We start from the raw sequence: 13,170 nt of genomic DNA, 5'->3' as shown, positions 1-13,170 counted from the left end.
AGTCCTTTAGATAAAGCTTTACTAAGAAAATTAATTGCATTAACCCTCTTTGGTAGACGAGGGTTAGAGAGCCTGATAGAAGCAGAGTTGCTCAGTGAGCTCCCGACAATACAGTGTTTCTAAGAGAATATATGAAGAATACTGTATACAAGATTAAATTGCAGAGGTTGAATAACAGCAGCTTCATCTGTTGTAGATAAATATGGTTCTTGCTGCAGAACTTATACTCCCACATAGACCGGAGCCACTATCGGTCAGTAACCATATTTATATATTTATTGCTTCTTTAAATTTTAAAAATGTTCGAGTTGGTGGGGCGCTTTTCCCTCTCAAGCCCTCCAGTTTGGACATACCTGCTTACCGGCCGTTAAGCAAATAAATCAAATCTAATTAAACGTCTACGAAACATTAGACTCTCACATAAAAACATTAAATACCGATTATTTGATGGAAAATTATGAAGAAATAGAAAATATTTTGCACGAAGATTTGTTTTCATTTATTTTTGTATTTTTGGCGATTTTATTTGCCGCAGCCACCAACCAACAGCCAGCATAGTTGAAGATGCTCAAGAAACACGCCAACATTTTCCATGTCAGTGATTAGCAGAAGCAATGCCAGAGGAGAAAATGCTGCTTAATTTATAAAAGCCGGTAGCATCTGAAAATCCAGTTGCAGTTGCATTTAGAAAACAGTTGAATGAAAAGCTGAGTAGTGGTGAAACACAGAAGAAGTAGAATAAAACAAAAAAGAACGAAAACTAAAAAGGAAAGCAAAAGAATATCCCTATAATTATTTGTCCGCACACATGCACAAGAAAGTGTAAAGTGAAAGGATTTTTGAAACGAAAAACCCCTCGAAAAGATCTGTTATAAGATCGACAAACGAACAAAAGAACGAAGTGGATTAAAAATATTAAAATTTAGACATGTGCAGTAATAGAAAACTAACAGCTTTACTATTCCTAGTCTGCTGTATGCTCACAATTGTACATGTGAGTGAAGGTCACCAAAGGACACACAGAACTGCTGCTAAGACCACTACGTCATCTTCTCTTAAAAACACCGTAGTACCTTTAGCCAAAAGCAGCCGAACTTCTCACAGCACCTCCTCCGCCACATCATGGTTGGGTCCTGAATTTCAAATTATACGACGTGTCTACGATGATTGTCAAACCAAAGATGATTTTATGAATTGCCTGAAACAGAAAGCTTTGAATGGCCTTGGTCGAGCCATTGAACAGGATTCCATCAAAATATTCGATGGTGTCGTTTTGGAAAAACAAAATCAAACCGAAAAACAGAGTATTATTGGCATGCTGGCCGATGCCAGGGCTTTAAGTAGTCTGGGACCTTTGGATCGGGCCCTCTTATCGAAAATTGACAAATTGGTGCGAACCCATTCGCTTAAGGTGGATATGAGTGTGGCCCGTTATGGTGGAGGTGATGATGATAAAGGACATTCACATAAGCAGAAAGAAAAGAAAGAAGGTGGCCATGTTAAATATGTTATTGCAGCTTTACTCACAGCCATGGGCATTGCTGGTCCGATTGGTTTGAAAGCCCTAGCCGCCATTGCCGGCAAAGCTTTAGTTATAAGTAAAGTTGCCCTGACCATTGCTAGTATTATTGCCTTGAAGAAACTCTTCTCACATGATGGTCATGAAGAGACCAGTTTTCAGGTTCATGCCGGCGAACATAATAGGTAAATTCCGATGGTAATTAATTTCCTTTCCCGTTACTACAATTCTACCATTTCTATATTTTAGGCGCAACACCTATGTCATACGACCAGTACCAAAAACAGGCGGTATTCCTGCAGGCATTGGCGAGACTCCTGTTGTAGATCCTTACCGTTATTATTATGAATATCACTGATTGCCTCTTCGTTAAGATCTCTCTGCCTGCCTGTCTGTCTGTCTGCCTGTTTGTAATTAATAATTTTGGTAATGCATTGATGAGACATTTATTAGTATAATTCATAAGTTCTTGAGAAGCACACAAGAAGATAATGAAGAAGAAAACAGCTAACAAACCAAAGATCAGAATCCACTAATATTTATGAAATAAATGCATGCATACATTTATAAAAAAGTGTACCTATCTTTAAGAAAATATTAACAACAAATAAACATAATAATAGAAAGAACAGTAAAAGATACTTTTGCTCCTCAACACAAGGAAAACAAGAAGTACAAGCTATCACGCAGTGTCGCCAGGCGTCAATTGACATTTTTGTTTGACAGTTTTTAGCCTAAGCGTACTCAGGAGAGTTTGACATACGACCATGTGTTGGGTTGTTTACAGTGACATGACAAATCACTTTGCATGCGGTTCACCAAACGGGTCTTTTTGTCCTTTTTTCGAAAATCTTTCAAGAACTCCTTTAAAATGTGATCATACCAAATCAAAGTATTCTACAAAATTGTTCGTCATAAAATTTTACTATAGGTTTCAGAATACACCAAATCTGCAAATCGTATATAATCACCAGGAATCTTTAAAAATGAAAAAAAAAAACACGTTTTAGGGTTAAAGTAGGACTTCATCTGAGTTTATTCAAAATTGTGCCTCAAAACATAAGAAATCAAAGACAAAAATATTCTTCGTCAAATTTCACTATGGGTCACCAAAGAAATGAAATGTATATTTCACCAATATTTTTGAAAATTTAACATAGCTGAAGCCAAGGTTTACCCTTTTAGAACACGCGACTTGTGATTGTATATTATACAAATTAAATGTTTATGGATAAAATGAAATGTTTTTGGACGTGGCAAAAAATATTGGCCTCAAAAGTTAATTTGCGTGGAAGCTGTGGCTATATTTATGTTAGAAAATGGGTAAAAATGGGTTGAAGCCAACGTGTCTTTTTTTGTTTTCTCTCGATTTGTGAGTAAACCACACTTCTCACGATTTTCCTGTCAAAGTAAAAGTAGAAGCCAACTAAATAAGGATAATCTCACTAATGTATAACTTTTCAAAATTTCATCAGCGTCTACCAATAAATGACGCTGACATTTTGAAGCCAAATTTACAGTGTTTTTTGACATTTTCTTCTAGTCGCGTTAAGCAAACAGATTTTTCAAAAAGGCTTTAATAGGATTATAGTACTTGCGATTCTGAGCTTTTTGATACGTATATCGTGAATGTAGCCTCCACAGCTTCACAGAAATATGTATCGAAATGACGAAATTTTGTGTGAATATTTTTCTAAAAATCATATTATTCGGGCCTAATTTTTACAATTGTCATTCGATTTCCTCGTTCTTGATTGCACATTTTAGTTTTTTACGTTCCGGATCTAATAAATCATTCTCCGTGAAAATCCATCCACTAAAACGCGAGTTACAAGAAAATCCAAAGTAGAAAAATCACCTAAAATTGTTTTTGGAAATATCGCGTATTTTATTGCGTTTTCTGCGGTTCGTTTCCACTGCAATGAAACAACTAATACAGCATCTTTGTTTAAGCGGAAACAGAGATTTGAAAACTTCACTGATAAGGGAGCTACATTCATTTTATCCCAAAAAATAGTGTGTGATGCTACATCCACGGTTCTTCGTTGACCGCCTTGAAATAGATATATATCGATGTAGATTTTTATGGTGGACACTGAAATCGGATGCGGACAAAAAGCATACGCACTCCGCGCAAGTTAGCGACGTTATATAGGTTTTTAGGCACTAAGATGCAGCCGATGCTACATCTTAGCCACCAAATTAAATTTCGAAAACTATATTCAAATTAAAAGATACGGTATTACTGTACATGAAAATCACATGCGGACAAACTGATTTTGATAATTACGCGATTTACACGTATTTAAAAATGCATATAAATAAAAATGGGTTATTTGACCTCTATTTCCATTTCAGAAGCTTTGACATACATATATCCCCATCAACCCAATTAGCTTCCCTAATGGGAAAGCTTTAATATGAATGTCAATAAAGCAAAACCCGTCTATTTTGTTGGGAGATTTAAGCAAAATGAAGGAAGTATTCCTATAAATTTTTACAATATTTTCTACTACATAATGCATGTGAAAAATATTTTTTTAAACAAAAAATAATTTTTTTGACCGAAATATGTGCTTATTTTGGCTGTAACATCCAAACTATAACACCAATCTGTATGATTGTAGTCTCATTTGATTTGCCGTGAAGTTTGGATCCACAACAATTTTTTTTTGTAATTTTATGATCACTAAATGGGCCTTAATTTTGAAAAAAGTAGACTTATATTCAATAATTTATCAATTTTTTGTACATTCCGCGAATTCTGTGTAACAAATTGCAGGTATTATGCAATCTACTCGCTGAAGTAACTTCGAGAGAACTTTTTTGTAACAATTGTGCTCATTAAAATAATTAGCGTTTTTATAATATTTTCTTTCTTAAAAAGCGAAATAAAAGCGCCATAACTTTTGTCCGCAACAACCAAAAATTGGCTCGCGACCAGATTCGTACTCGGAATTTTTTTCTTAACCCACATATCAAAAATCGTTGATGTAGCGCGAAAAAAATGTATCCTTTTTTTCTGAAATGGAATATGAAATAATTGACAATATTCCTGATTTACATTTAATATCATGAAAATATCAGTATCAATTTTGCTGAAAAAACATGAAAATATTTCCCAATTTTTTTGATGAAATTGTTTTCCTTCTTTTTCGAATTGATACATGAAAGTAATATAAAACTTGGTTCTAGGTGAAAAGTGTCAAAAAAAGAAAAATTCTACACAAAATATCACTATGAGCTTCAGAATAAACCATATATCTAGGTATGCTATTTTCTTAAAAAAATAGATTACAAATTTATACATTTTAAGATGAAATTATTTGTTTTAATTTTGGTCTGTTAATTTTACATAATTCCATAGTGGATCAAAATCTAACAAAATCCTTTACTTTTTGGGGATATTGTTTAAGAAAGAAATATTCTAAATCAAATTTCATATATGGGTCTCTGAATAAAAGAAATCTATAACCATAACATATAACATTCTTAGCAGCCCTTGTTTTTGATATAGGGGTTTTTACCATTTTTATCCAGATTGTCGTTGTAATTTGACACTTTAAATATCTTATTGATGTTTTCTCGTTACAAATTCATACAGAAGATGTTGTGAGCTCCATTTAAACATTCTTTGAAGTATTTGTGATGAATATATATTTGAAAAATATAGAAAACCCAGAACGGAATTCATAAAATAGCGTATTTTTAGTACTTTTAATTTAAATTACGTAGTTAGGATAAGCCATTGGTTGCTTATATTCCCCTAGTGCCACCAAAACAGGAGTAACTGTCATCATTGTATTATATTGTACCACGAAAAATCGTGCATGTGAGAGCCCTTATGACACCTATATTTCCACTGGACCACAGCCGCAAACCTCTCACGTATTTTCACGTACAATATAAGCAACCAATGGCTTATCCTAACTACGTAATTTAAGTTAAAAGTACTAAAAATACCCAATTTTACGAAGTCCGTTCTGGCTTTTCTATATTTTTCAAATATATATTCATCACAAATGTTTAAATGGAGTTCTTCTGTATGAATTTGTAACGAGAAAACATCAAAAAGTTATTTATAGTGTCAAATCACAACGACAATCTGGATAAAAATTATAAAATGTGGCCTAAACCCTATATCAAAAACCAGTAAGGAAAGGATCAATGTCGGGCGGGGCCGACTATATGATACCCTACACCACTGTGATTATGTAAAATATATATGGGAGCTAAATCCAAATCTTAACCGATTTCGATATAATTTGGCACATTTATTTCCAGACCTAATTTAGTCACACATTCCAAATTTCATTGAAATCGAACTTATATAGCGTGTTTGGTGCAGCAAATACGTGAAATCAGGCGAAAATATATATGGGAGCTATATCCAAATCTTAACCGATTTCGATATAATTCGGCACATTTATTTCGAGACCTAATTTAGTCAAACATTCCAAATTTCATCAAAATCGGACGTATATAGCGTGTTTGGTGCAGCAAATACGTAAAATCGGGCGAAAATATATGTGGGAGCTATATCCAAATCTGAACCGATTTCGATATAATTTGGCACACTTACTTCTAGTCCGAATTCAGTCACACATTCAGAATTTCATCGAAATCGGGCGTATATAGAGTGTTTGGTGCAGCAAATACGTCAAATCGGCCGAAAATATATATGGGGGCTATATCCAAATCTGAACCGATTTTCACCAAAAGCAATAGCGTTCTTCATATGACTGAAAAAAATGTAGTCCCAGTCAGCTAAATCGGACAAAAAATGCGACCTCTACGGTGCGAACAAAAATACATCGACAGACGGACAGTGTAACGTGACAAATGTCATATACATACAACAACACCTACGGTCTTCCCTTACCACCATAGTAGCAATGAGTCGATATGCACTCAACAGCATCTCCATCTACGCCAGTCATGCATTGAAGTCATTTGCTTGCTGTACTCAATACACAATAATTCGCATTCACTTCATTCCAGTTTATACTTTAGTATTCCAGTTTTCGCCGTTGAAGTCAGCTTGCTACTGCTGGGGGCTTGCTATCCACCAAGGCATTCCTGGGTGGCTTGTTGCGTTGGCAAATTTTGGAACGGACTACCCATTGTGGCTGTCCCATTAATAAATTGCACACAGTGAATTCTGTTTACTGTCCCCCACAGAGACTTCGGTTTCCTGTTCCACACAGAGACTTCGGGTTTCTGTCCCACACGGAAGCTTCGGTTTCCCGTCCCACACGGAGGCTTCGGTTTCCCGTCCCACACGGAGACTTCGGTTTCCTGTTCCACACAGAGACTTCGGTTTCCCGTACCACACGGAGACTTCGGTTTCCCGTCGCACACGGAGACTTCGGTTTCCCGTCCCACACAGGGACTTTGGTTCTTTGTTCCTAGATATACGCAGTAGTCTGTATGAGTTCGTAGCTGTAATTAGTGTTGTATAGTAGTCGTTCCGAACAGAAAAGCAGATCGTCGTCAACCCGCCCGACATCAATCAACACGTTACCGATCACTATCATCGACAACTATCGTTACCAGCCAGCATCGTCATCACCGATCCCCGCCAACCATCGGCGTTCCCGAACACCCCCGAAACGTCATCACCGAGCGTCGCCACCCGTCGCCGTTCCCGAACAGCTTCGGACGAGTTACCGAACATCACCGAATCGTCGTCACCGAGCTTCGTCAACCGTCGTCGTTGCCGAACAACTTTAGCCGAGTTGCCGAATCGTCGCCACCGATCTTCGTCAACCATTTTCGTTCCCGAACATCGCCGAGCTTCATCAACCATCGTCGTCCCCGACCCGCTTTTGCCGAGTTGCCGAACACCAACACATAGAGTTGATAAAGTTCCCGATCACCTATATATCGTCAGCATCTGTCCTATCAGCATCCTCCCCTCCGAAGAAGGGCCAAAGTAATATTATCGCATTTCATTGAAGTAAAACTTGCTAGTTTCTTTTAAATCAATAAACTACTGATTTAGCCCCAAAAGGGAAAACACGAGTCTTTTTAATTCATAAGGTTTAGTGGGTCCTTATGGAGCCCCTGGACGCGACTGGAGCTACCCCAGCCGTCGAGAAAACCACGTTACAACAGACGGACGGACATGCATAAATCGACTCAGAAAGTGATTATATGTATATTCCCAAAAGGAACTATGGGTCTATTTCGTTTCCTTTTGTATGTTACATATAAATGCACAAAGACATAATACCCCTTACCACAGTGTGGTGTAGGGTATAACAAGGGCTGCTAAGAATGCATGCACAAACGAAACAACCACAAATAAAATTACAATTGTTTATTTTTTTGTAGTGTTGTGTGTGCTTCCACTTGATGAGCCACTTAGCAAACCATCTACGATTGCGAGTTTTAATACTTCCCAGCAAAAAAAGTCCTCCCAAAATTATAGGTTTTGTAAGGGATTTTTGGCAGCCGTAACTACTCACAAACCCCCTTTCTTCCCCATTATTTTTACAAGGGCATGTCGCACTCAGTTTCTAGTTATTTTATGACCACTAGAATAACTAGTTATTCTGTGGCCACTAGAAGTTGAAAAGTAAGGTGAAAAAAATTCTATTTTTAGAACAGTTGATGTAGAGAATTTGTTTTTAATTTCATCACACTTCTCACTTTTATTTTACTTTATTTTATTTCGCTGTCTGCCCGAATTGAACCCACGAACCCTCTGATTTCTAGCCAAAAACACCACACACTGTGCCACGCACACGAATAACCCTAGGATTTATAGTCGGACACACACACTGTACCACCGTCCTCATTACTTAGTGAGGAGTAAAGTAAGTAGGTTTGCCTTGTAAATTTTTTAAGAAGTAACCCATTACTTTTCAGATTACTTGTAATGCGAAAAGAAGCTTGTTTACATTACTTTGTAATGGGTTACGCAATGACTAACGGATCCGAATATTTGCTGGGTTTTTATGTACAAACAACGGTCCTGATCCCTGCCAGCATTTGGAAGTGAGTTTCTCACTTCCTCTATCAGAAGTAATCGCATTCTGAACTTCTATTCTAGAAAATAGCGATCCTTTATCATTTTACAATAACAATTGCATTGCTGTCCCTTTTTGAACTTCTTGAATAACTACCTAGTGTCAGAAAAGGAGATCGAAATTCTATTATTGCTTTTTTACACTAACAATGCTACTACTTACGACTATCGCGTGGGCAGACACATTTTCTGGTCAATGCAGACACTTCGATTGTTTACGTTCATTTGAGGCGTGTACAACCTTGAACTAATATAAGAAATTAGTCTATCCGATGTTTATATGGTGCGGTGGTGCAGTGGTTAGCATGTTTGCTTTGCATTCTTATCGTCATGGGTTTGATTCCTAGGCCAGGCAATATCACATTTTTAAAATTACAACATTAACGTAGACGACAATTTCAACTAAGCATAGTTCTTTACAACCTTGGGTACTTTGGAAAAATAATTCGAATAATAAAAAAGTAAAAAGAAAGAAAAAAAAAAGAAAAATAAAAAACAAAATAAATAATTTTTTTTCGTCACAACCAATTTTATCGCTAAAAGTACTTCTAGGAAGTCTCGAAAGCGGCATTTACAAGTAGTGTCGTGGACGTGGTTCATTTCTTCCCGAACGGTGTGTCTACTTCAATTAGAATGCGAGATCGCGGATGTGCATTTCTATCGCCTGGGAGTGACTACTTCGGGTAATGGGCGATAAAAAATGCTTGCTGGGATGCGTCGAAAGTGTTTATGTGGTGGTGAAAAAATACTGAGTGCAAGAAAACACATGTACCCTGCAAGCAAAAACGATCGCGGAAGTGGCTTAGGCGTGTCGCTCAGTCGCGGCGATAGTCGCGGAAGTCACCCTGAAGTGACCTCCGTTGTGAAGAAATGAACCACGCCGGCGTGACGTCTTGGAAGTCACTTCAGAGACACTTCTTGGAGATCATTTCCGCGATAGTTCTTGGAATTAAAAAAATTCTATTTTTTTCGTTTATATTTTTATTTTTTTTAGTACGCTCTTTTAGAGAATTTATTCTTTGGAATTTCCGCCTACATTAATTTTGTCATTTTAAAAATGTGATGTTGTTTTGTTGCCCGACTTGGGAGACGAACCCGGACCTTCAGAGTGCAAAGCGAGTATGCTTATAACTGCGCCACTGTCTCCTATAATCATCAGATAGAAAAATGTTCCATATTTGTTCAAATGTGTTGAATTATTAAATAAATGTAAACAATCGCCTTGGAAGTCACTCAGAAGTCACACCGAAGTGTCGACATACGCGACAAAAGGTAATCATAATAATGCTATAGAAATTGTTTGTGTAATCCACCAACGATCTTCCTTGGCGTGTCTCCGGAGAGACGTCTTAGGCGAGGGATTGAGAAACTCACTTCCAAATGCTGGCAGGGTATTAAAAATCATAAGGCTCAATTGGCTTACGGGGGCAAGTGACTCATTTATGATCTCTGGTACTATTGATCAGAAGAGATATTTCTGACTTCGTGCCGCCAAAACATGGTGGTGGCAGTTGAATCTGCAAGAAGCCCTTGATGTAATGCCCGACCATCGACTAAGATGGAAAAGGAACACCTAGGAACGCACGAAAATAGACTTGATTACGGCAAAAACTCTATAGGCTACGATAACTCATGAAGGTAGGTTCCCAGACCATATCTAAAACAGTGCTTGTATAAGAAAGAAGCAAAAGTGCTAACTTATAAAGTTGAAGATCAAAATTGTTGTAGGGTTAGGGACGAACACAGGGTGTTTTCAGGGGGCTCCCGATATGAACAATTTCCATACAAGTTTTGAACATTTTGCTTCCAAAAAGTCAAATTTGGTCTAGTGAGCCTCCGAAATGAATTTCTGTGTACGTTGGTGGTAGGGGTCATCACTGGTCACTGCCTCAAAAGATCTATCAGATGCAAGTGAGAGGACAACAACGGGCTCTGTGGAGACAAGTGAGAAACCGAAACGATCCAAGTTCATTCTCAGTCGGTGCCCTAGTATCGTACACATGAGTTTGAATCTCTTTCATACTTTTTTTCAAAGAAACCTGTGGCCATGCTAAAATACTGCTGGAGCCGTAAATGGCCACATCTTCAATCAGGTTCGACTAAATTCTTCAATTTCCGCAGGTGGGCTTAAATGATGTACATACATATATTTAAAATATTGTTCCCATCGTTTCATTATATCCTCAGGATTTATGCTAACGAGGGTATGTACACTTTCATATGGGCAAAATGTGCCTCATCGAAATAATGGTTTTAGACCCCAAGTATGTTTGGACGAAATACGTTTCAGACAATTTGGAGTTGATTTGGTCATGTCCATCCGTCTGTCTGCCTGAATGTATGAAACGCACGATAACTGTCGAACGGATCAACCAATTCGGTCCAAAATTTGGCTTTCGTAATATTTTGCCCAAGCTTAGTTTAAGTTCGAAGATGAGTTATATCGGTCCACTCCCTCCGGAGTTCGAAATGTTCGGAGAATTTGTGCGCACGATAACTCTTGAAGGGAGTAATCGATTTGGTCCATTCTTTGAATACCGTGAATTTTCTACCTGACTTAGATGCTATTTCAATATGGACTCAATCGGTCCACACCTTCAGGTACCTCCCACACAAAATGTCGGAAAAGTTCAGTTCAGAATCTGCTTTCGAATTGCTTTGATGTTTATTCTAACAACTTGTATTCACTGCCCCCCATACCACGATAAAAGTTTCAACAGGGCAAGTCCATACTTCCTGAGAAGTTAGCCTGAAAGTTGGAGCGCTAGATATCTCTCGAACGGATCTGCCGATTCGGTCCAAAATTTGGCGTTCGTAATATTTTGTCCAAACTTAGTTTAAGTTCGAAGATACGCCATATCGATCTACTCCCTCAGGTACCTCCCTCACAAAAGTTCAAAAATATTCAAAAAAAAAAAAAATTGTGCGCAAAATAACTCTTGAAGGGAGTAACCGATTTGGTCCATACTTTACACATCCTAATATATCTAGCAGATATAGATAAGGTTCGAATATGGAATATATTTGTCCACTCCTTTAGGTACCTCCCACACACAATTTCGGATAACTTCACTTTAAGACCTGCTCTCGAATCACTTTGATTTTTGTTGAAGCAACTTTTATTCGCTGCCTCCATTACGACTGTAAAAGTTTTTTCACTAAAATGGTATGCACGATATCCCTTGAACAGGGCAACCAAATTGGTCCAAACTTTGGATCTCCTAATATTTTGTCCAAATTTAGTTTAACTTCTAAAATGGCAAATATCGGTCCACTCCTTAGCGAACCTTCCCCACAAAAGTTCAACATTTGTGTCTAAGTGCAGTTAGTGTCTGTTCGAAGATACCGATGCTGTTCGTTGTGGTCCTGTTTACAGCGATATTATCAACCCTCCATAATCAAACCTACACACCAAAAGGGATCCACCTCGTACGAATTTCCATAACAATCAACCTAATTTCAAAAGCCGTCTACATTTCTCCATTGATCAACGAAAGAAATGTACTAAATTTATTACTATATAATGTATTTTTGTACACTTGTTTTTCCAATATAAATTAAGTTCTATTCGTTTACTTCACTATAAAAATTTCACTCTACTAGTTCACTAATAACAATTGTACTAAATTTAATACTATTTAGTACTTATCGTACACTTACACTACGTATTCCATAACCAGCTCCATATCTCAATCCTACAGACCTCATCCATGATCGAATTTCAGAATTTCAAACAATCAGATCAGCTAATACCAAATTTATGAACTTTTAGTACACTTATAGTAAGATTTCCCAAAACCACGATCCTATTTAAATCATAATTTGTGGACACTAAAAGCACGAATTACTAAAACTACCTCTTTATCCAAAGTCTAAGTCCAAACCTCTCATACCAAATTCGATGATTTTAGCTCTACCCATTCATATAATACCAAATGGTACCAAATTTAGTACGCTTATAGTACGATTTTTCAAAAACCCTTTGGTAAATGGGTTATTGATGTGCGTATAGATGGCACATCAATAACCCTCATGCCAGAATTCTACTTTTAAGCATTCGCCTAACGCAAAGAGCACAATTTACATTTGATATAGATGATAATACAGAATATGCGAAATTATCGGACTACTTCGAAACTAATTGAGGGGTTAAGAAGGTTATATATTGTCCCCAATCCTCTTATATACGAGTATATACATCAATGATCTTGTTAATAATCTACAAGGATGAATCAATATTTGTAACATAAACATTTAATTACAATGTGTTACACCAAAATTATACACGGGTTCTGATGACACATTTCGGTTATGTTAGAGTCCATAAATACTAAGGTATTTAGTCGCTTCATGTTTATACCCTCCATCATAATATGGAGGGTATATTAAGTTTGTTTTTCTGTTTGTAACTCGTCGAAATAATAATTTAATATTCTTGATCAGGGTAAAACTCAGAGTCGATGTCCGCCTGTATGTTGTAATAACTCAAAATAGTTATTATTATTTGCGCCCAAGGATATTTTTCCATAAGTAGGTCAAGTTCGAATATGGGCTACATCTGTCTGGTATAGTCCCAAAATAACGGTACCTCCGTATATACATTTTTTGAGGATTTTAG

The 13,170-nt window shown here is 37.1% G+C and overlaps 1 protein-coding gene across 1 annotated transcript; it reads left to right on the top strand.

The window, feature by feature from the left end:
- The first annotated feature begins 928 nt into the window (after positions 1-928).
- Positions 929-1,877, top strand: Osi21 (Osiris 21). The gene is made up of 2 exons (XM_073965338.1): positions 929-1,704; positions 1,769-1,877. The coding sequence occupies exons 1-2, from the start codon at positions 929-931 to the stop codon at positions 1,875-1,877; spliced, it is 885 nt and encodes a 294-aa protein (XP_073821439.1).
- Positions 1,878-13,170: the final 11,293 nt, after the last annotated feature.

Source organism: Musca autumnalis, unplaced genomic scaffold, assembly GCF_047663935.1.
Source record: "Musca autumnalis isolate F117 unplaced genomic scaffold, ASM4766393v1 scaffold_2, whole genome shotgun sequence".
NCBI classification, from domain to species: Eukaryota; Metazoa; Arthropoda; class Insecta; order Diptera; family Muscidae; genus Musca; species Musca autumnalis.
The sequence above is the reverse complement of the archived record's forward strand: the minus strand, read 5'-3'. Positions and strand labels throughout refer to the sequence as shown.